Source organism: Myxine glutinosa, chromosome 12 (assembly GCF_964187855.1).
Source record: "Myxine glutinosa chromosome 12, kmMyxGlut1.1, whole genome shotgun sequence".
In the NCBI taxonomy this organism is placed as follows: Eukaryota; Metazoa; Chordata; class Myxini; order Myxiniformes; family Myxinidae; genus Myxine; species Myxine glutinosa.
The window spans coordinates 30,493,607-30,518,956 of record NC_136272.1 but is presented as its reverse complement, the minus strand read 5'-3'; the positions used below and the strand labels follow the sequence as shown (position 1 = coordinate 30,518,956).

The 25,350-nt window shown below is 45.0% G+C and overlaps 1 protein-coding gene across 1 annotated transcript in view; it reads left to right on the top strand.

Moving 5' to 3' along the window:
* The window catches only part of LOC137415488 (integrin alpha-6), a 137,413-nt gene that overhangs the window by 11,540 nt on the left and 100,523 nt on the right, over positions 1-25,350 (top strand). Inside the window, exon 2 of the mRNA XM_078766677.1 lies at positions 25,289-25,350. This exon is cut by the window's right edge and continues 63 nt beyond it. Within this exon, the coding sequence (XP_078622803.1) occupies positions 25,289-25,350 (62 nt within the window). The remainder of the gene's footprint in view (positions 1-25,288) is intronic.

The window sequence follows — 25,350 nt, the reverse complement described above, 5'->3', positions numbered from 1 at the left end:
AGATCAGCGCCATGTCGACACATCTTGCGCTTTTGATACAGTTTGGCATCCCGCCTTTCAAAACTTTCTGCCTTTGGCATCCAAAACCAACTCCACACACGGCTTACTGACTTCCTTTACTCTTGAAGCCAACATGTGGCATTCAACGGAATCCTTTTCATCTCCTCTCCCTGTCAAGGTTGGAGTGCCCCCAAGGCAGAATCCTGGGCCTAGCCCTATTTTTAATCTTCAATAGTGATCCCTCTGACTCTGGAAAATCTCCCTTTATCTATTTGCCGATGACTCCACCCTCTGCCGTGACATTCTTCATCCTTCAGACAGGCAGGCCGCAGCCTCTCTTGAAACCTTGCCAATATCACAAGCTGGTCAAACACTTGGAATATGCCTTTCAATCCTGACAAATCTCACACTCTCATTCCCAGTTTTTCCTTCCTGAGGGTTTGCTTCTGTATCAATATTGTCTACCCCATGCGTCCTTCCCTAACTCTCATTCCTCCCCACGCATTAGTTATCCAAGTCTCCCTCTATTTTGTCCTTCAACCCTGCTGTTGTTGTTGCCCCCCTTCTCTCTACTGTTCCTTTTGTTCCGTTGCATCCTGATGCCACAGAACAAAACTACTTTACTAGCCCCAATTATTTCCTCCTTGTGGGGCCAGCCATGGAAAGTGTTGTCGCAAGGCTTTCACCAACTAGCTGGTCAGGCCTGACATTCGAATGGAGGCGATTTGAGGAGGAATTAGTAATTTGCTCAGGGTGCCAATGATAACTCGCCTTACTCTTCACAGGATAACGTGGAATGTTTAGCATCCACCAACTAATGCTAGCAAATGGGATGGCCATTTTAACAATGGCACACTTTGTGATGCAATTTCCTGTTCACACATTCCATATACTACATATGTGCTAGCATGGTCTGTGTCAATTGTACTGCCTCAAAGGCCTGCTCTTGTGAAACATTGCATCCATATGACTGTAGATTGACAACTTACCTTTTATGCCCTCTGCATGTCCATGAGCTTGAGGATGTTTCCAGCTTTGGCAAATTTTAAATGTTGCAATGTCAGAATGAAAAGTTTGTTTTTTGTGGGTGATTTGTATCTCGTAGTGAAAGCAATGTTGAGAAGATGTCATCTGCTGTGTAGAAAGAACACAATGTGGCGTTAAGTATGTGGATGTGCACTGGTTTGAGTCATTCGGAATGTGCTGGGTTTGTCGCCAACTTTCTGGCCTTTCCTGGTGGAGTGACTCCATCAAATGGACTCCGGTGCTATTATCCCATGAATCACCTGATGACTTGCTCTTATCAATAGTATTTTTAATTTGGAGTTCTTGTATGCTACTCGGTCACCCTTTCGACTAGCTTAGGTGCCATATCATAGTGCATTGGTAGAATGTCTCACCTTCACCCCTCACTTGGAGTCCCAGTATATAGAGTTCCAACATGGCGTGTCCAGAAAATTGTGTCCGGAAAATTGTGGTCACGTGGGCCATGTACGCCATTTTGTTTCCATTTACCACGAATCAGTCGGTTCCATTCTGTGACAAAATAATGAATATGACGTGATTGCATGGTGTTTTGGTGGCAAAATATGATAAAAACATCGACATGGGAGAAAGACTTTTTTTTTCCTTGATTACCAAATACAATTTAAATGTAGTCGCTTTTTTTCATTGTTATTCTTTTTTTTCTCCTAATTTTTTTTTTCACTCGTTCCTCATGTTCACTGCCTATCCTCTTCAATCTGTATTTCCATCACTTTTGACTCTTCACATTTTTATCTACTTTTTGCATTTCTCTGCCCATGTTAATATCCTTTTCCTTTTCTCTTCTGTAAAGTATCTCGACAAACTACGATCAATTGTCGTACGCGTTTATTCACTCTGCCGTTCAAGGCCCGATTCACAGCAGCGCCATCCGAGCTCTGGCGTAGGGATACCACCCGGTCCCAGTGTAGGGATACAACGGTGAACATTTGCACTGCATACATGACATCCTCCCCTTTAAGTCCAAAATTACCAAGAGCAATACGTGCTAGATTAACAGAATTGACATTTCAAAAGCAACATTTCCAAAACATGTGAAAATATGTGTGCAAACGGTTATGAGAATAATGAAAATACGTGAAAATAGAACATGTGTCAACGTGAAAAAAAAAAACATCTTCAAAGATTCAACCGGTCGGGTGCTTTTCTCTCACGCATTGAGCGTCGCGGTGTACCAGTGGATACAGAGTCCGAGGTGATTCCTTTGGGTCGCGGTGTACCAGTGGATACAGAGTCCGAGGTGATTCCTTTGGTCTCCACGAAGGGTGTAGCGTTTGCAGAGGTTTTCGGTGCATCCGAGCCGGCTGGAGCGGCCACGACGATCTCCGGCAGTGGCGGGTCGAACTGTTGTCCTGACTGTGACGATGCTACAGGCTCCATCGACTCACAGTGACGGTAGGTTATGTGGTCCTGATGTCGACGAATTTCGCGGCCGTCCTGCAGGCGAATCACACTGGACAGTGGACCTGGCTTCTGGATGATGTCCCCCGGTAGCCACGTCGCACCTGCACCAAAATTTCGGGCAAACACTGGATCTCCAATGTTGATACATCGACTGTTGGACGTCTTATCGTGCACCAACTTTTGATTAAGCTGGCTCTGATAAACATTTGATGATATGTCTGGTTTGAGATTGTCAAGTGTCGATCTCAAGTGTCGTTTCATCAATAACTCAGACGGAGCTGCACCAGTTGTTGATTGTGGCGTGATGCGGTATTTGAACAGGAGACAAGACAGCTTTGTTTCCAGGGTTCCCTCCTGAAGTTTCTGCAATCCGGATTTGATGATTCCCACGGATCGTTCGGCCAAGCCATTTGAAGCCTGGTGATGTGGGCTGACAAACTTATGTTTGATGCTGTTCCGACGTGTGAACTTGGCAAACTCGGTACTGGAAAAACACGAACCGTTATCACTCACGATCATCCTGGGCAGACCATGAGTGGTGAAACAGCGTCTGAGTCTTTCGATGACAATGGCTGACGTAGTACCACGCGTCACATAGGCATCAATCCATTTTGTGTGCGCGTCCGTAATTATTAGAATCATGCTGCCGTTAATAGGCCCGGCATAATCGAGATGTATTAGAATCATGCTAATCCATTGTGCTATGCACGCGTGGGTTCAGATCCCATCCTCGTCGCCATGTAAAGTATCTCGACAAACTACGATCAATTGTCGTACGCGTTTATTCACTCTGCCGTTCAAGGCCCGATTCACAGCAGTGCCATCCGAGCTCTGGCGTAGGGATACCACCCGGTCCCGGTGTAGGGATACAATGGTGAACATTTGCACTGCATACATGACATCTTCCTACCTCTAAATTTACTTTGTGGACATAGATGTTGTTGTTGTTTCGTGTGCAGCCTTTGGCTGCTGGTTGCATCATTTTTCTGGAAGCACATTTGTGCCGCTTATGCAGTGCCCCAATTACCAGGGAGCTGGTACTCAATTTGCTGACCTCGGAAGGATGACAGGCTGAGTCAACTCCCCCGGCGTTAATCAACCGGGATTTGAACTCGGGATTCTAGGATCCCAAGCCGGCACCCTAACCGTTAAGCCAACACCAGGCACTGGACATAGATTGTTTCATTAACAGAATAATGAATAAAAAAATTATCTAATCGTCATCTTCGATTCAGGGAACATTTGATAAAGTGCAAGAGCCACAGTGCTAATGGTATGCACAGTGGGCTGGCATCAGACACGCTGCACTAGGCAAGGACAGGTAGACATACTTCATCAATGAAGTACAGTCATCAATGCGTGTGCTATCCCTCGGATGAACATTAAGCCGGGTGTCCCGTCTACTATGATTAGTTGGTGGATGTTAAAGATGCATGGTCTGTGTTTGGTCATGTGTTGAGGAAGGATGAAAGTGACTGGTTGATAAGAGTGATGGAAACGAATGTAGAAGGAAGTAGAGGACGGGGAAGACCGAGAAAAACTTGGCTAAAGATGGTGGAAGAAGAAATGTGGGCAAGGGGGTTAACAAGGAGAGATGCAGAAAATAGGGCAAAATGGAGAACATTGTCATGGGGACAAAATGGAGAACATTGTCATGTCATGTCATGGGGTTAGCCTCTGCAAGGCTAACCCCCGCTCTAGCAGGGAAAATGGCCTTAAAATGCATGTTGTTGTTGTTGTTGATTGTGTTGTAAAATGTGCAGCGGTGTCCTTCGCCAAGAGTAGGCGAGTTATCACCGGCATCTTCAACAAATTACAAATTCCTTCCCTGACTAATATTTTCATTAATTTATTATTTTTCAGGTACATCGAGACATACAATACGCCCCTGCAAGATTGCTAAAAAGTGAACCGAATCACTGTCGAGTAGAGTAGTTGCTGAGAAGGCAATGGCGAACCACCTAGTATCACCATTACCAAGCAGACTAAATACCTGCCTTCAAGAAGATCTCTCAAGCTCTTTCTCTTCTTCTTTTTTTCATTCACAATTATCTTTTCTAGTTCTCCACTCTTTTAATGGTGTGCGCATCTGGCATGGAGCATGAATGGTGTGCCTCCATTTCTGTCTTTCACTTTCCTCCTTCACTTCTTTAAAAATTCACCATTCTATCACTACCTGTGTGACGACTCCCTACAAGGACTCTACCCTCACTTCCCTACCTCCTCCCTCCTCTTGTGCATCACACTCAACCTATCTCCATAATTTTCTAGAAGTGCTGCACATATCTGAATGAAAGTTTCTCAAAGAAAGAATGCAGCTGGTGTCAGGAGTGAAATACTCAAACAGGTGGATTCAACGATGGGTTTTTATCAACTTTAACTTGACAAAAAAGGTATGCTAACAGCCATCGGAAGCAGAATAATCCTGATGCTTCGGGTGTTAACCCCTTGTCAGAGCAAGAGGGGCCTCCGACTGTCTCTGTCTCTGTCTCTCCTGCCTGAAATATCGGCTCCATTTTGTTTCCTACGGTAGTTAGCATAACTGCTGCCAACTTTCAGTCAATGAAACCTGTCGTCCAGATTAATGTATGAAATCAACAGGACGTACATTGAGGTATGCTGTAACTGTCATGGGAAGCAAGGAGAATCTGACGTTTTGGGCGTTAACCCTTCATCAGAGTAAAATAGGGTTCACATTGTTGGCAGACATAAAACAACATGCAAATGTTGTCGGCACCCTACTTGTGGCAAATAAAATACATTTACTTCTTCATGCAGCTGTATGAATCAAATTGGCGCCCCTTATATATGAACTTTTCTGGAGCATTACTTGGTTCCTCCTCAGAACACAAGGGTAGTCCAGCATGCACACGAGATTGTTTGACTGCCTCTTCTTTTCTATTGTTCGACATTTTCTATAAGCTATGAAATGTCCCTTCTTTCCTATACTTTGCCACATACCTTTATATAAAGGGGCCTTTTCTATGCCCCTGGCATTTTACCCAAGAATCTATATATCATCCTGCCCTGTACATCCTTATCCCCACATACATTTTAATGCATCCTTTTATTGCAAAGAAACGTTTTCCCTCCTCCCTGCCTTCGTGCGCGAGCCACCGCCAAATTCGGTTTATTTAATTGGGCGACTATTGGTGGATCGTAAATGCGAATGAACGCAGTACAGTGAAAATTCAACATCGTTTTGGTCATTTGCGGAGGCCTTTAGCTCTCCGGCACAGAGCGTCTGCATTAGCTGGGCCTCTGACTCGACAATATATTGAACTGAATCTTTATTTTGTTTTCCTGTGTGGGTAACCAGCTTGCATAAAACCAGTTTTACTCATTCAAAAGAGTAAATATTTTCTTTGGAAACGATATCAAATGCTCAACATTGAGTATGACACCAAAGATGATCACAATGGAAGTGTTTCCTCGCATTTGATTGTTGTAGTTCTTGCACTGTTGGTGTTGAAAATTTGAGGTTTTCAGAGTTTGTGAAATTGACCAAAAAAAATACCTGCGGCCCTGCATTAGTAAATCAATGGTACCTGTCCATGTACAGGAAAGGAAGGACAAGCTCACACCTGACTTTTCCTCATTTTGATTACTTGCCAGTCTGCACACTACCAGGCAAGTCCATTTCTTCGGATGACGGATGACGTTCCTTTCACTAATGTAACAGTGTGACAATCAGTATGATCATTTTACCTTTTTGTACTATAACTTTGTGATTCCAATCAGAACACAAAATATTGGAACTACTGATGTACCGCTCTAGTACACCTGTTTAAATTTGTGTGGAAGAAAGATTGCTCATCAAGCGTTGCATATTCCATCCCAGCAATGTGGAATTCCTAATCTACCAAGTTAATCAAACTTTCTTCCATGGTAAATAAATCAAGTGCAAACTTCTGAGGTCTTTTTTTTTTTTCATTCTTTGTACTCTCGTTGGCCTTCTCTCAGCTACCTGCTGCTGTTCTCAGCACTCGCTTATCTCTCTTGGAGTGGCATGGAATGTCTGTGTTGGGCCGTTCCACATGCCTTACAATTATGTCTCCAAAAATGTTCAAGCATTTCGCTTGATCTGCCCAATGCAGAACTTGCTTTTCTTTTATACCCCTTTGTTTCTGTGTTTTCTCTACTTCTCACCTTACTTATGAATGAATAATCTGGGTAATAATGTACTGTGCTTATCAGATAGTTTATTTTTGAATTATTCTTAAAATAAATACATTTGATGCATTTTATAATATGATTTCACCCTTTTGTTGTTGTTATTTTATTATTATTCCATACAAGATAAAGGAGGTGATGGAGGGTAAAAAGGGCGACGAACTCATGGTAGGGTCACAGTTAGTCACAACAAGCAAGGGAATGAATGAACAGAAATAGTGAGGGGAAACCGTAACCTTCATGTGAAAGGGGTAGTTGTGGTTTTGTTAATTGGGGGTGGAACATATTGTAGGTAGGGATGGGGGATGGCATGAAATGGTGGTGCACTACCTTCTTGAAGCCCTGGATGGGAAGAGTGACTGGATTTAATGGCCTCTGGAGGCGGTTCAACAAATGGGAGAGGAGAGGAGCAAAGGAGATGAGGTGTGCAGAAAGCCTGGATTTTGGGCGTTTAACTGGGAGGGAGGAACACGTGTGTCTAAAAATAGAGACCACCGACCTGCCTGTGATGTGAAAATAGGCCTTTTGATTCGGCCCCATCACAAGAGATTCCAATTATAATTGTTGACAGCTTTAGATGCCACATAATTCAGGAGAGATAGATGATTCGGTGGTGCCAGCCAATAGGGTAGAGCAGTACTCCATTGAGCAATGGACAAATACCTTGTAAGATGTGAGTAGTTCTGATTTTCAAGACCTTGAATGATGAAGGGTGCCATGTCCGTGGCTGGCTTTAGAGGCTACTTTGCAATGTGGTCATCCCAGGAGTGGTCATTTTCAATACACACTTTTTTAACCTAATTTTTGGGAAACGTATTTTTAAAAAAGTAATGTTTGTTTTTATTTTTTTTGAAAGCAAAAAAAATTTATGTAAAATTTAGAATGTTTTTTGGGGATTTTTTTTTCGATTTGGCTCCTTTGGTTTAGAAGGTGAGTGTTTTTCCTGATTTGTTTTATGTTTTTAAAACAGGATTTTGTGAATTTTACCTTATAAAAAGAGTTCCTTACCCTGTGAACGTGAAGCAAAGCTGGGTCCATCTCCGTCTGTCCATCTGTCTGTCTGTGTTATCAGTTTATGATCGGCAGTTTGTGATCATGCAACAGCTTATTTAAATTGAATGTTGTATTTTGAGCACGAATTGGAACATGAATAGGAAGGCAAGTTTTTCATTTTACCGTACTATCTCTCTGCTGCCATCCCGGTCGCACATGCACACAGGAGTGAGATATTTATATTCCGTCTACCTGCCCGGTAGTCGAATAGAATTGAAAATCATTCCAAACAGGAAACTTACTGTTTTTAAGGACTTCATAATGGACACATACAACAGGCACGAATAACTAATATGATGTGGAGGTGGCTGAGTCTTCCCGAGCTGAGTCTTGTGATCCCGAGGGAGGAGGCTGTTTCACAGCACCACTTGGTTGTCTGCAACATAAGGGTGAAAGGTGCGAGGAGAGCTCGGCGGGTGAAGTACCAACCGAGAATGAAGGTGTGGAGGTTGAAAGAGGTGACAGTAAGGGAGGCATTAAAAGAGAGGCTGAGTAGGGTAGAGGATAATGTGGTTGAGCTTGAAAGTGGTTGGATGTCAATGAAAGCTAGTCTGTTGGGAGCTGTTGGTGAGGTATGTGGATGGACAAAAGGACCACCGAGGCACTCGGAAACATGGTGGTGGGATGTTGAAGTTGGAAAGAGGATTGACGAGAAGAGGAAGAAGTTCAAAGAGTGGCAGAAGGCGAAGGGTACGGGAGCAGAAACAGCAGAGCATGAAAGTTATAAGGCAGCCAGGAAGGCTGCAAAGAAAGAGGTAGCAAAGGCGCAGGAGGCATGTAGGAAAATGTTCGGAGAACGCTTGGATTCGGAAGAGGGTCAGAAAGCAGTATTCAGGATTGCAAAGCACATAGCGAAAGAGAGGTGTGATGTGATGGGGGTGAGTTGCTTGAAGGATGAAGTGGGACAAATCGTTGTCGACCCAGATGGAATTAAAGGAAGATGGAAAAGATATATGGAAATGCTGTTGAATACAGAGAATGAATGGGATGACAACATAGAGAGTAACCCAGTTTTAGGACCGGCAGAGAAGATAACTGAGAAGGAAGTTGAGGAAGCGATAAAAGCAATGAAGAGTGGAAAAGCGGGAGGGCCGACGGGAGTTGTGGGAGATATGTTGAAGGCAGCAGCAAGTTGGGGTGTGAAGAGAATGACAGAGATCTGTAATCTGGTGGTGAAAGAAGGCCGCATTCCACTGGATTGGGAACTGAGTACCCTCGTCCCTCTGTACAAGGGGAAAGGTGACCCTCTGGAGTGTGGCTCGTACTGAGCAATAAAGTTATTGGAGCATGGAATGAAGGTATTGGAAAGGGTGTTGGAAAGGAGGATAAGGAAGAAAGTGAACATCGACGAAATGCAGTTTGGATTTATGCCAGGAAGAGGAACGACAGATGCGCTTTTCATTGTGAGGCAGTTGCAGGAGAAGTACATGGATAAGAGGAAGAAGTTGTTTTTTGGGTTTGTTGATCTGGAGAAAGCATTCGATAGGGTTCCACGCAAAGTATTGACATGGGCATTGAGGAAGTTAGGAGTGGAGGAATGGTTGATCAGAGTAGTGATGGCAATGTACAAAAGAGCACGCACAGCTGTAAGGACAAAGGACGGGAACAGTGGTGAGTTTGAGGTGAAGGTGGGAGTGCATCAGGGGTCGGTACTAAGTCCACTACTATTTGTAGCTGTGATGGAGGTGCTGGCTCAGAACGTAAAGGAGGGTTTACCGTGGGAGTTGTTGTATGCAGATGATCTGGTGTTGATTGCGGAAAGTATGGATGGACTGAAGGAAAAGATGAACAAGTGGAAGGAATGTATGGAGACAAAAGGTCTGAAGGTGAATATCGGAAAGACAAAGGTGATGGCAAGTGGTAAAGCATGTGGTGAGGTGGAAAGAACTGGGAAGTGGCCGTGTGCTGTGTGCAGGAAGGGTGTCGGAGTGAACTCCATTCAGTGTACAATGTGCGCTGAGTGGGTTCATCAAAAATGTAGTGGTCTGAGAGGGTCATTAACCAGTGTGGCAGCTACATTCAAATGTAAGGTGTGCGCAGAGGGAGCTGCAGATGGAGGAAATGTTGAGTTGGATCTTGGAGATGGCGTGAAGCTCGAAGGTGTGAAAACATTTTGCTACCTCGGAGACATGCTGAATGGAGAAGGTGGATCAGACTCGGCAACCGTTGCTCGAGTGAGATGTGCATGGAAGAAGTTTCGGGAACTGAGTGGCGTGCTGATGAGGAGGAGAGTGTCGCTGAAGCTGAAGGGAAAGGTGTATGCTGCATGTGTGAGAAGTGTTATGATTTATGGGAGCGAGACATGGGTAATGAACGTAGAGCAGCAACGAAGCCTGGAAAGGGTGGAAATGCGAATGGTTCGATGGATGTGCGGAGTATCGTTGAGAGAGAGGAGGACAAATGATGAATTGCGAAAGATGATGGGAATATTGCCTGTGATTGATGCTGTGAAGAGGAACAGGTTGAGATGGTTTGGTCATGTATTGAGGAAGGATGAAAGTGACTGGTTGAGAAGAGTGATGGAAGTTAATGTAGAAGGAAGTAGAGGACGGGGAAGACCGAGAAAGACTTGGCTAAAGATGGTGGAAGAAGAAATGCGGGCAAGGGGGTTAACAAGGAGAGATGCAGAAAATAGGGCAAAATGGAGAAGATTGTCATGGGGACCGCAAGGCTAACCCCCGCTCTAGCAGGGAAAATTGCCTTAAAATGCATGTTGTTGTTGTTGTTGTTATGTGGAGGATAGGGTGGTGTAATAGAATATTAATAGAATAATAATAATAATAATAATAATAATAATAATTCATTTATTTTGTGTAGCGCTTTTCCAGAAGCCCAAAGGCGCTTTGACAGAGTGGAAAACATAATGCATAACAATACATGAAAACAACAATTGCAAAAAGACAATCAATAGGGAAATATTTAAAGCAAAAGGAGGGAGAAGGAGAAGAGATAGTCAGGGGTTAAATGCTGTGGGTTGAATGTTGAATGCAGTGTTTAACAGGTGGGTCTTTAGTGATGTTTTGAATGTGGTGAGTGAGGAGGAGTCTCTGATGGTGTGAGGTAGTGAGTTCCAGAGGGTGGGAGCAGCGATGGAGAAGGCCCTGTCCCCCCAGGATCTGAATTTGGTCCGGATGGAGGGGGTCAGGAGGTTGGTACCAGCAGAGCGGAGGTTGCGGGTGGGAGTGTGTCTGGAGAGGAGGTCAGCCAGGTAGGATGGGGCCAGGTTATGGAGGGCTTTGTATGTCAAGATGAGGATTTTGTACTGGATTCTCTGGGGGATGGGGAGCCAGTGAAGCTTGTAAAGGACGGGGGTGATGTGGTCACGGGTCCGGGAATGGGTGAGTAGACGGGCAGCGGAGTTCTGAATGTATTGGAGTTTATTGGTGATTTTTGAGGGTGAACCATAGAGGAGGCTATTGCAGTAGTCCAGACGGGAGGTGATGAAGGCGTGGATGAGGGTTTCTGCAGCCGTGGAGGAGAGGGATGAGCGGAGACGGGCAATGTTTTTCAGGTGAAAGAAGGCTGACTTTGTGATCTGTTTAGTGTATTTGTCGAAGGAAAGGGTTTGGTCAAAGAAAACGCCAAGATTCCGGATGTGAGGGGAGGTGGATACTGGGATACCGTCGATGTTGAGGGCAAAGTTATGGGTTGATTTTGTGAGCGTTTTTGGGCCAATGATGATTATTTCAGATTTATCACAGTTAAGCTTGAGGAAGTTGATTTGAAGCCAGGATTTTATTTCAGTGATGCAGTTTGTCAGGATAGAGTGGGTGGCGGTGGAGATTGACTTGGTGGAGATGAAAAGCTGGATGTCATCGGCGAAGCAGTGGAATTGGAGACCATGACGGCGGATTAAGTGACCGAGGGGGGACGGGTAAAGGATGAAGAGGAGGGGGCCAAGAACTGAACCTTGGGGGACACCTTGGGGGAGCGGAGCAGTGGGGGATTTGCAGTTATTGATGGAGATGAACTGGCGTCTGTCAGAGAGGTATGATTTAATCCAAGAGAGGGCAGTGCCGGTAACGTTAAAGGTGGATTCAAGTCGGGTGAGGAGGATGGTGTGATCGATGGTGTCAAAGGCAGCACTGAGGTCGAGGAGGACGAGAATGTTGAGGTTGCCAGCGTCAGAGGAGAGGAGAAGGTCGTTGGTGATTTTGAGGAGAGCAGTTTCAGTACTGTGGTTGGAGCGGAATCCGGGTTGGAATGTTTCATACAGGTTATTGGCAGAGAGGTGATGTTTGAGTTGAGTGGCTACAGCGCGTTCCAAAACTTTTGACAGAAAGGGTAGGTTGGAGATTGGGTCTGAAGTTGTTTAGGGTGTCAGGGTTTAGACCAGGTTTTTTTAGAATGGGGGTAACAGCAGCAATTTTGAGGGAAGGTGGGACGATGCCTGTAGACAGGGAGGAGTTTATTGTTGCAATGATAAGTGGAGAGAGAGCAGGGAGGGAGGCCTTGACAAAGCTGGAGGGGATCGGGTCAAGAGTGCAGGTGGCAGTTTTCATTCCTATGAGGAGTTCAGAGAGGTCAGTAGGGGAGATTGGGGAGAACCGAGACAGGGGATGGCAGGACAAGGGGGGGCAGGTGGTTGGAGGGGGAGCGGGTGCGGCGGTGGTCAAGCTGTTGTAGATGTTGTCAATTTTGCGTTGGAAGAAAGAGAGGAAGGAGATGCAGTTGTCTACTGTGAATGACTGGGTGGTGGTGTTCAGGGGGCGGAGGAGTTTGTTTATTGTCGAGAAGAGTGCTTTTGGGTTTCCGGAGCCAGAGTGGATAATTTGAGAGTAGTAGGCGGAGCGGGCGTGGGAGAGGGCATCTTTGTAGTGTTGTAGGTGGTCCTTGTAGGCTTGGGAGTGAACTGTGAGACCCGTTTTATTGCGGAGTCTTTCAAGTTGGCGAGCACGAGTTTTCATCAGGCGGAGTTCAGGGGTAAACCAGGGAGCAGAATGGGTGAAAGAAACTGTTTTGGTTTTTACAGGCGCAAGCTGGTCAAGGCAGGAGGAGAGAGTGTGGTTGTAGTAGTCAGTGAGGTCGGAAGGGGTATGGAGGTCAATGAAGGGAGAAGTGGACATTTTTTCAGAGAGGGTGTATGAGAATGAGGTAGGTGAAAGAGCGTTTAGCTTACGGAAGTTGATAGTGCGATAATGCCTTGGTGTTGGGGCGGGGATGTTGATGGTCAGAGTGATGGCTAAGTGGTCAGAGAGGGTGAGGTCGGAACCAGAGAGATGGTGCAAATTTAATCCAGTGGAGCAGACAAGGTCCAAAATGTGACCACGGATATGGGTAGGAAAGTCGACATGTTGAGTGAGGTTAAAGCAGGTGAGTAAATCAGTGAAGTCAGTGGTTATTGTGGAGTCAGTGGAGTCAATGTGGATATTGAAATCACCAAGGAGGAGGATTGAGGGGGAGAGGGAACATAGCTGGGTCAGAAAGTAGGAGAAGTCAGACAGGAATGATGGGTGTGGTTTGGGAGGGCGGTAGACGACAGCCATGACTGACTGCGTGCGACCAGAGAGTTTAAAAGCCAGGTGTTCAAATGATGGAGCAGATGAGATGGAGATGAGGTTGGTGGAGATGGTGGAGATGGAGATGAGGAGAATAACTCCACTGCGTGATAAAATCCGGAATTAATTTATGTATACGACTTTTACAATCTTTATTTTATGTAAATTTAATTATATACTTGAAAACTGTAATACACAAATCACCTGTCATAATACTTCCAAGAACCTCCAAGTTCTGCAGTACTTCAATTTCAATGAAGGTTCATGGGGGTGGTGTATAAGGGTGGAGCCTTATATTTGGGAGCGCTCCTTCTGGACTCCTTCAACAGCACTAAACTTTCAGATTTTTTAAACAATCGTTAAAATCACTTTTATTAAAATTTAAGTAACACTACGTGGGGTATTGTGTTCTATGAACTCTCTAGTTATTGATAAGTTCGTATAAAAACTTAGAAACTGCTAATTTTGGTTAAAGTGGTCAAAGGGGTGCTTTGCCCCCAGTGTCCTAATTTTCATGCTGGGAGACCTGCTGAGCTCTGCCTGCGACATGCGCATGGTCCAGAGCGATGGACATGCGATGCCACCTTTATTGGAATTCAGTCCCTATCACCTGAATGTGTCAACCTTAGGCGTAGGCAAGGGAGAAATGTTAGTCTTTTGTAAATCCTTTTTTGGAGAGCTAAAGTGAAATTATTTTTGATTTTCTCATCGATTTCAATGTTAATTTGATGTAGCCTAGGATAGGAACTCCTATTTTCCTACTATTTTCACCGAAAGGGTTAAATTGTTATATGAGATGCTTCAAAGGAACGTAAACGTTGCACGTAAAGTTTACCCAACAATAGACTTTTATCAGCTTTTTAGGAAACTTCACACACCCAAGGTATAGATCATGACCAGATAGGGGATATAACCATAAACTAATCATGAATTAAACAATGGTTACATTGTGTTATTTAATAGATTGGAGGTTGGTGCTGTCTGTAGCCCTTATTCATTAAATCTGAGTCCTTTCTGGCATCACCTCTCGTCACCTAACAAAGCATATTCTCCTGCGATTTGTTTTTGTTCCCTTTTTATTGAATGAAATGTTTGCTCTGTCAGGTTTCGCACTCGCAAGAGTTGAATGACCAGAACTCTTCCTTTTTATAAAAAATGCATGCCATTTGTCGCTTGTAAACGATGTAAAGTATTAACACGCAACACAATTTTAATACCGAGTCTATCCATCGTTGCATCTGCTGTGGTAATTGTTGAAAGTGCTGTAGTCTCAGCAGGGAACTTGGATGTCTTTCGAACGTCAAACTTTCCATTGATATGTATGAAAACACCTCTCACAAAATACAAAAGATTTCTTCTCCCGCCCCTCCGACAAGGTCAGAGATTGGGGACATTAAAATGAGCTCTATCCGACCGACCGATCATCCGTCCACGTACGTGTGTGTATGCGATGTTTAAAAAACCGTTGAACATTTTGCTTTCATGTTGCAGATATTTATTCCTCATGACATTATCACGACCTCATTAGATCACGGCTGTGATTGGCTGAATTATGTTGCCAAGGCAACTATCTTGGTGACTTGGCTTGTGTACGCGATATTTCAAAAAACATTGAACATTTAGCTTTCATTTTCTTTCTTTCATTGAACACTTTCACCATAGCTTTCACACAATCTATTCCTCATACCACCCAAATGCCGGGCGGGGGACCTAGAGTACCAGCTCCTTGTTCCTCTTCTTTTCAGGCATTTTTTTTTTCTCCAGGTGGAGAGATGGTCAAAGTTCCACAAAATGCCCGACTGACTTTATTGGAACGTTTCTCCAATGTGTATATATATATTTTAATTTGTGATGAAGTTGAAGCTGACTATCTGGACAGTTTAATGCTTGGTCACACCACAAGGCTGGCTGGTATCAATGTCGCTGTGGTTATGTCGAAGACGAGACCTGGAGTGATGCGTGAAGTTTATTTGAGTAAACTTTCAAATGTTTGAGGTTTTCTCGCTATTCCCAATGGAATTCGCTGAACGCGTTGTGCAAATTTAAACATTTTGCAACACCACAATGGTTGAGGTTATGAGGGCATTTGCTTTGCTTGGTGTACGAGAAACATTTTTATCCACAGATTGTGGTTCAAGAGTCATGGTATCCGTAATCTTGCCAAGTTATTCTGAGAATGCATTGTAACAGGGGCAGCCTTAAATTCAGTGATATAATTTTACATTAAAAGGAAATATATATATATATATAAATTTCAAAAAATATTTTCGACTATTTTATATAATATATATATATATAATCATGGAGCCACTAATAAGTATTATCTATCCTCCCAAGTGAGTACAGTTTCACTTTCTAAAGATATGATGTATCTCTTCCATGAACCTTGACAAGTTCCATGTACAGTAATGTGAAACATACAACCAGTCGGAATGAACTTGGCCCCCATTTTCTTTGTCAGCTGCAGGGTGTTGTGGTTTAGGAAGATGTTCTTGTAATGACCTGAACGTTCTTTTTAGCTATTGAAGGAATAAAGTGGGTTTTAATTTGTGGTTAGATTTATGGTGATTATTTGATTAGAGAGAAGTGTTATGCTTGACAATCTGTGAAAGACCTTTTTCTATCCAAGGCCTCAGTTCTTGAAATGGTGGAGTGATGGAGGGTGAAAAGTCAATGCACTGACTGTGGGGTAGTGGGACCACATGTGGACTGAACAAGCAAGGGAAGGAACAAAGAGGAAAATAAGAGCGGGAGGAGGGAAGGAAACCTAGTAACCCGCTTCCTCGGCTTGTTATTTATTTCATATGCAGCACGTGGCTGCGGGTTGCATCATTTACTGAGGGCACATCTGTGCCACTGATGCAGTGCCCACTGTAGGGTAGAATTCAGAAATTTGGAATTTGTTCAGGTGCCTCAAACAACTCTCCTACTCTTTACGGATGACACTGTGAGATCTTTAAGATCCACCAAGTAAATGTGGTAGAGGGGTTCAATGGCCATTCGTGGGATGGCATACACATTGGTGTTTCGCCCGGCACGTGCATCACCAGGATGGCAGTTTATAGCTAGGCCAAGATTTGAACCTCGGCTTGAAAGCTCATAGCGCGAGTGTGTATACATCTAGGCTCCATTTCCAGCCATACAAGTATGAGGGTTGGGTTGGGTAGGGTCATAGGGGTATAAATGATCATGGGTGTAATGATAGGGGATGACCTGAGATGGTGGTGCACCACCTGCTTGAAGTCGACTAATACACGGTATCACTGCTGATGGAGTTCATCTTAATTTCTGCCCAACAAAGTATTTAATTATTTTTTTGCAATTTAACTGGAGTTTCTCCAGAATGTCCTTGCATGGTAAAAAATGGAAATGGCAGGAATGAAAATGCTGAATTGATTTCACAAGATTTTGTAAACAGGATGCTCATTCTCCAATAAGGTCTAACCACTTGGCTAAGAATAATTAATCAAACGTAAGCAAATCGAGGTAGCTCTTGGTAGGAGAATTATATAATTTCTGGCGGATTGTAAAGCGACGTATTGTCACATCGGCTGCACTGATCCACCTGTGAGTGAGATACACAGCCTTTCACAAAAGCAGAGAAATTCCAGGCCATTGAATGATGGGATTTGGGAGGGCGTGAAAAAAGAGAGGTTGTGGGGGAGGATTGTGGTGGGAGTAGTTGTTTAGCTTGGGTAGGATCTGTTATAGGGTTCTTTGCTCTCTCGTTCAACCCATCCACCATAACCTTGAGATACTCAAGAACAACGAGAAAATCTTTAATCGTTTATATATTATTTTTCATTTCTTCCCAAAGAATGTTCACATCTTCCTGGACATTGATATATTTGCTCTGGTTATTTCCAGTGGAAGATGTACTCCATTTCGATTTTTGTTCTGCGAAACAGGAAAGCTATTCTAGGAAAGCCATTGTTAAGCTTTAGAGGTGGTCATTGGCAAGCACCTACAAGCACCCTCCCCACCCTCTTACTTACCCACAATCCCCCCTGCTTCCAAAGTTTCTTCTGTAATGCGCAAACCTAGTGGCTGGAGGAGAGAGGGTGATGGAAACTTCACACAGAGATCGAATAATGAATAACCATTTTCTCCTCTTCCTGCCATCCACCCACCTGTAAAGGAATGTGAACATTATCTGAAACCTGGTTTCCAAAATTCCAGAGCATGAGACCATGTCCCCCCACCCTCCCCTATACACTCACCTGCAGGTACACTGCACACCATAGTATTGATTTTGCATCGATAACCATGATCTGATAAACTCGTTGTTTTCCAGTATAACAGCATTCTTTCTGTGTCTCTGGAATCTGTTTTGACTGATTGTGATTAATCGGATTGGCTGAGCCAAATTGATCTGAATCTTAGCTTCACGCCATCTTTTAGAGACCGTTTGGTTCCTGTATTTTCATCTTGAATAACTGGGACACTCTTCCTTTACTTGCATATTATTTCAGACCAGTGGAATATACAGTAAATTGTTCTTTGTTTATTTATTTTTCATTTCATAAGCATAAAGCTAAGTCTGCCTTTAGTTGTTGTTGTTGTTGTTGTTGTTGTATAGCCCCAGACAGTTCTCTTGAACAAGCCCGCAGCACGAAGACAGCCGATTGATCTTCCAGGAGAGACCCAGAGATCCCCACATCCAGGATGGTGTATCGCCACCTTCACGAAGTCCGGACCACGACAGAGTTGGAGAGAGAGAGACGAGGGAAAGGGCCGGTCCATGGAGACCAATCGGCACTCTGGCTATGACCATGCTGGCCTGACGAATCCGGGCAGCGGGGAAGATTTGGCTCCCAACTTGTGTTGGGGGGTACAACCACCATGAAGAGGCATCCCCGATAGTTGCTCTGCCTTTCCTTTTACAAGACGGTGTCGAGGTAGAGAAGTTATTTCTGAGCGGTGTAGTCTGAGTTTGATTCCCGACCTGACTATAAACTATCGGATCGGTGCTTCACAGTCAGGGTGTTAAATCGCAGAGTGCACCGTCCCTCTGATGGACGTTATGCCCGGTATCCCATCTGCTATTATTAACCAGTGGGCGTTAAAGATCCCACGGTGTCTTTCATGAAGAGTATGTATAGGCCAAGTTATTTCCAACACCCTCAACAAATTCCTGTTATAACTTACAGGAACATCGCCTGCATCAGGTGGATTGCATTGCCACGACCTTGCAACAACTGTTTCAAAAGCCATGTGCTGCGTACCAACACCCTGAGCAAATTACAAATTTCTGTCCAAATCTCTTTCGGTCGAATGTCGGGCCTCACCAGCCGGTTCGTGAAAGACATTGGACAAAAACTTCCCCGGCCGGTCCCGACAAGCAGGTGGGAGCAATTGGGGCCGCAGTCAGAATTCTCAATTTGTGACTCCTTGTGCTCCATAGTTTCGTCGACCCAATTTCCAGACAAGGTGATGAGACATCAGATTTATATGCAGTGAAGCTTTCCACAGGAAAAGGAGCTTTTGGCTTTAGATTGATAAAAACTATGGAGACCATTGCTCAGTGATACGGCAAGCTGACTCTACCATCGGTGCTGACTGTTTTATCTGCCTAATCCCAACATTTATGTGCACCTGTTGCCTGCCATCTGCTCTTCTGTTTTCCATGCGCCTCGACTACTTTATTATTGTTGCTGATCAAATTGTTTTTATTTGTGCAACGAAACTTTTTTTTAAACCTTTTCTCTCTTTACTGAAGGTGGGAAAGGTACTTGAATCAATAATTTGGATTTGTTTATTGTTGTATTAGTCTCACAGTTTAGTGTGTTGTAAAATGTTCGTTTGAAGGCTCGAGGTTTCCTCCGCAGTTGAAGTCGCAACCGCATAGTTTTAAATCTGTTGGAGTTTTGTGGTCGTGCGTTCTGCAAGTTAAGACAACTTTCGGAATGCTGAGGTGCGGACGGGGTGAGGCATTCACAAGACAACGGTGTTGTCGTCACCTGGGCCTATTTCTCCAGGGTGCCATTAGTCCTGTAGGAATGCAACGGCATGGGCGAATAATCGTGACCCCTTGTGACTTGAACCCGTCGGTGTGGCCTCTCAACCTGTTGATGGCGGGAGAAACTGTGGGACATTTCTTTCCTTTGAAGACGATATCTGAAGACCTCTTGGGACTTGGGTTCATATTTGGTTTCTAGCTCTCATCCGGTTCCACCCACCATTGTTGTTTGCAAGAAGGAAGCAGCTGGGAGATTGCAGGTTTTGCCGTTATGTGGCTGCAATTGGCTTGGAGTAGGCCAACTCACTCATTTCCGTTGTTTACACTGCTTTTGATTGGCTGAGGAACCGGTACCGTGTGAGCTTCAGGATTATATCCCCAATGGGGTACCAGGAGATTTTTGGACAGGCCGCATCACATGTTCAAGGTATTTTCCAGGTTGATGAACAAATGGATGCATTTTAGGTTGTATCATCAGGATGCTCAACTCCAGATATGAAAATGAATGTATTCAAAGCAATCTTTATATCAAGGGCACTTTGTAAGGGTAGATGGGGGAAGTGCAGTTTACTTGCATCACCCTCACCCTCAAAGCCCCCCTCTCCCACACCCCTTTACAAAGACAATTTAATTACTACACACTTATTTATAACGGCCTCATGACTAAATTGAATAATCGTACAACAAGTACAGATTGCAAACCTTTCAATCCAATAAAATAATTTATCACAAAAATATTTTACATTTTTCATTAAGGTGAATAATCAAAGTATTATTGTCCATTTCTCCTGGTCTCTGTGCAAAGAAATATATACAGTCACGTGAAAAAGTAAGTACACCCCATGTAAAGTTTTGACTTTTTCAACGTATTTCAACATACAGCTATTTGATCTTCATTTCAACAACATTTTTTTTTTTTTTTTTTGTATACTGAATCGAAGCTCGTGAAAGAGCTGACAACCACGAGGGAAAGACAGCACAGGGGGACCACGAGGGAAAGACAGTACAGGGGGACCGCGAGGGAAAGACAGCACAGGGGGACCGCGAGGGAAAGACAGCACAGGGGACCGCGAGGGAAAGACAGTACAGGGGGACCGTGAGGGAAAGACAGTACAGGGGGACCGCGAGGGAAAGACAGTACAGGGGGACCACGAGGGAAAGACAGTACAGGGGGACCGCGAAGGAAAGACAGCACAGGGGGACGGCGAGGGAAAGACAGGACAGGGGGACCGCGAGGGAAAGACAGCACAGGGGGACCACGAGGGAAAGACAGTACAGGGGGACCGCGAGGGAAAGACAGTACAGGGGGACCACGAGGGAAAGACAGTACAGGGGGACCGCGAGGGAAAGACAGCACAGGGGGACCACGAGGGAAAGACAGTACAGGGGGACCGCGAGGGAAAGACAGTACAGGGGGACCACGAGGGAAAGACAGCACAGGGGGACCACGAGGGAAAGACAGCACAGGGGGACCACGAGGGAAAGACAGTACAGGGGGACCACGAGGGAAAGACAGCACAGGGGGACCACGAGGGAAAGACAGTACAGGGGGACCATGAGGGAAAGACAGCACAGGGGGACCGCGAGGGAAAGACAGCACAGGGGGACCGTGAGGGAAAGACAGTACAGGGGGACCACGAGGGAAAGACAGCACAGGGGGACCACGAGGGAAAGACAGCACAGGGGGACCAGGAGGGAAAGACAGTACAGGGGGACCACGAGGGAAAGACAGCACAGGGGGACCATGAGGGAAAGACAGCACAGGGGGACCACGAGGGAAAGACAGCACAGGGGGACCACGAGGGAAAGACAGCACAGGGGGACCACGAGGGAAAGACAGCACAGGGGGACCGCGAGGGAAAGGGAGGACCGCGAAAACATCAGCTTCATGAAGTTCTTCAACAAATAATTGGAAAAATTATATAATAAATATAAACTAATTAATAAATGAACATCCAACAACATTAGTGATAAAGATAAAAAGAAAACTTATCAAGAGTTAGCGTTTGGAAAAATAGGTCTTGTATTTACTTGGGAAAGAGGAGAGGTTTATGTTTCTGTTCTTCTTTCACATATCTAACATTGATAGATAAAGGTGATATTGAAGGAGCTGCGCTCCAACGCGAGTCGAAAGAATTGACGCGACCAAAGACGGAATTCGTCCGAGTTGCTTTATTGAAACAAAACAGCTCAGGTATTCTCCTAAGCCCGTTTATCGGGCAGCAATATATATACACATTTATGCCGGGGCGTTTGCCCGGGAAAACCGAGACCGGGCATGCCCGGGTGTCAAGGGCGAGTCCTGGAAAGGCGAGTCTGGACATGCCCGGGCGTCCTGGACGCGGCCTGGCAAGTCGAGGCTGGGCGTGCCCGAGCGCTCTGGGCGAGCCCTGGAAAGGCGAGAGCGGGCATGCCCGGATGCTCTGGGCGAGCCCTGGAAAGGCGAGTCTGGACATGCCCGGGCGTTCTGGACGCGGCCTGGCAAGTCGAGGCTGGGCGTGCCCGGGCGCTCTGGGCGAGCCCTGGAAAGGCGCGAGCGGGCATGCCCGGGAAAGACGAGACTGGGCGTGACCGGGAGGTTCGGGCGTGCCCGGGAACAGCGAGTCCGGGCATGCCCAGGAGAGGCGCGTCTGGGCCCGTCCGGATGAGCCCGGCACGGCGATCGCGCCCTGGCCGCGTCCTGGCAGGTGCAAGGCGATTGTGTATATTCAGCGGGAACCGCTATAATATAATATAACAAATATCATGAAACATTTACATTTTGTAGTCCATTGTATAATTTAAATAAACATAAATGCAAATTTCGCATGTGGAAAAAGTAAGTACACCCTTGGCTCTAAGTTGAACTTGGGGACGACTAAGAAGAAGACCTTTGTTGGTCGAAAGCTTGTCGAAAATTAAAGATCGACGTCCTGAAGCTACGTCCGCGTCTGATTTAATCTCCCGATTATATATATATATATACTGTATGTACATACCAAACAGGTAGTGGACAAAATTAAGGAAATAACTGGGTAAATGAGGAACACCAGGTTTATTGAAAGCAACGGCTTCCATGTGTGTTAATTAAGCAAATAACATCCCAGCATGCTTAGGGTCATGTATAAAGATGCTGCACAGGCCTGGTTGCCTATATTTATGGCTGGCATGGCTGCAACAGGAGACCACAGTGATTTTGAAAGAGGGGTGATTGTTGAGTTGCGTTTGGCAGGAGCTTCAGTGACAAAGATACCTCCACTTGCTGATGTTTCATGAGCAATGGTGTCTAAGGTGATGTCGGCATGGAACACTGAGGGAAAGACATCATCAGCAAGGGGCAACAGTCGGTGGAAGCGCATACTCCAGGATCGTGATATCCGTTTATTAATTTGAAGTGCAAGGCAAAGCAGGCAAGCAACTGCAGATCAATTGACTGTAAATTTCAACCTGGGGCACAAGCAGCCAGTTTCATCAAAAACCGGTACGCCGAGAACTCCACACAGCAGGATACCATAGTCGGGTTATAAACCACCTTTAGAGACCATTTTCCCCCGCAAAGCGGGGGTTGGCCTTTTTCGGGCACCATGGTTGTTGTTGTTTTTTTGGTCCCCTTTTTGAAGCAATGTTTTACGGCCGGATGCCCTTCCTGCCGCCAACCCTGTTTGTCGCCTTTTACGACAAACAGGGAATTACCAGTGAACTGGTACTCAATTAGCTGACCTCGGAAGGATGACAGGCTGAGTCACCCCCCTGGCGTTAATTCAGCGATCGACCGGGATTCGAACCCAGGATCCTAGGATCCTAAGCCGGTACCCTAGCCGCTGGCCCAACACCAGGGCTTTTGAAAGAGGGGTGATTGTCGAGTTGCGTTTGGCAGGAGCTTCAGTGACAAAGATAGCTCCACTTGCTGATGTTTCATGAGCAATGGTGTCTAAGGTGATGTCGGCATGGAACACTGAGGGAAAGACATCATCAGCAAGGGGCAACAGTCGGTGGAAGCGCATACTCCAGGATCGTGATATCCGTTTATTAATTTGAAGTGCAAGGCAAAACAGGCAAGCAACTGCAGATCAATTGACTGTAAATTTCAACCTGGGGCACAAGCAGCCAGTTTCATCAAGAAACGGTACGCCGAGAACTCCACACAGCAGGATACCATAGTCGGGTTACAGTGCACAAACCACTCATCACACCTGGCAATGCATGCTTGTGAGTTCATTGGTGCAAAGAGCACAGGCAACGGAATACCGAACAGTGGAGAAACGTGATATGGTCAGATGAATCATCCCTCACCATGTTCTCGACAAACAGATGAGTGCACGTGTCACGCCAAGCTAAAGAACTCTACAACCCTGAGTGCATGCTTCCAACAGTGAAGGGTTCTGGTGGTTCTATAATGATGTAGGGCACATTTTCCTGGCCTGGTTTGGGTGCAGTCATTCCGTTAGAAGGCAAAGTCAATGCGAATCGATACTTGATGAATGCCAATCAATACTGAGTGATCATCTTCACCACATGTTGTACCATTTCTTTACTGCCAGTCTTCCATGATAACAATACCCTCATCCACAGAAGACGTGTAGTCACCCAATGTTTTGATGATCATAACACTGATGTTATCCACATGTCATGGCCTTCTCAGTTATAGGACCTGAACCCAATCGACCATTTATGAAATGTTCTGGAACAACACCCGAGACAGCGTTTTTCACCTTCATCAAATAGTTGAGAGTTGATTGACTTTCTCGTGAAAGAATGGTGCCGCATCCTTCCTGCAGAATTCCAGACGCTGTTTTCTTTCCTGCAGGACTACCAACAGTGAGCTCCACTGCAACCCCTATTTTGTACCTACAGTGTTTTTAAAAGCCATAATGGTGGGTTTATTGGTGGTGATGTATGTTACTGTAATGTTCAGGTTGGAGAACTGACGTTTAGATCTTTAATATCCCAACCACAAATTATAGCTCTGGCCGTACTATCGTAATGCAAAAGGCAATGCTTCCGCATAGTGGGTGATGTGTGGTTATCACCATTGATGAGACTTGATCTGAGATATTCCTTCACATGGATTAAGGGTTGCACCACCTATAGTCCAAAAGGACATTCATTCCTGGTAGGGGGCACTACGTTGTGCTGATGATCCCCAGTGAGGATCACATGGTCACAGCTGTGCTGCTACTACTCTCTGGCAAAATGAATCTGTCTCTTATGGCTTAAAAACACCAGAACGACACTCGGTAGAGCACATACCTCCACCAGGATGAACATTTTACATTTTGTATCTCTCATCGGCCGGATGTGCATCTGGACCAGAACCAAAATAGATTTGGCTTGTTCTTGTCAACTACCCAACTTATCTTCCAAGTTTTGTTACAACTTGTTCACAACTTTTTGATATCTCATTTGTTGGCCCTATTTTTCAATGGTGAAGAATCATTTGGAAAATTCTATGATCTGGATCCGGATCTTCACCAAAATCCAATCGATTCGTTCTTGTCACACACCCAACCTGTCTGCCAAGTTTCATCCAAATCCATCAAACAGGGGTGAAAACATAAAGTCGGTGCACCTTCCATGGCGGAGGTAATAACGCTGCAAGAACCCAGTACATGTCGCAATGGAGCTCAGCTGGTGGTGACGTCACAGTGATGCTCGGCTTGAAGAACTGATTTATTTTTCATCTTCTATTTCCGAACTGAAAATTGTTGGCCTCTGGCTGTGTTGTAGCAATGCAGAAGACATTGCATTAATTTGGTCGTCAATGCTTTTTTTTTTTTTTTTGCTTGTTAACAGAACTTGCGGTAATCGTGATGGTGGGAATCTATCTGTTTCACTATGCACAGCAGGAGGAGGGTTTCAGATGTGTTGTTTTTGTGTGATAATAGAAGCTAGTAGAGGTGAGAATTTTTTGTGGAGGTGTTGCACATGAGAAAAAAGGGAGAGCAAAGGATGAATGGAAAAGGACAAACGGAAAAAGAGGCGAGCACACTATACAGACTTGTAGGCTTGCACTTAACCCATGTGGTCTATTTGCCACTCAACTATAACATAACATGCTGCTGGGGGCATGGTCACCAATTGTAATAACGCATGATTGATTTTACAAATCAGGCTTTATTTTTTTTGAAAGCCTCAATTAAAGTCTCATGGTGGAAGTGCTGTTTGTGTTCGTTTCCAGGCTGTTGGTCGGAGCGCCACTAAGCACACGCGACGGAGGACCTTTAAATGCTACTGGTGATC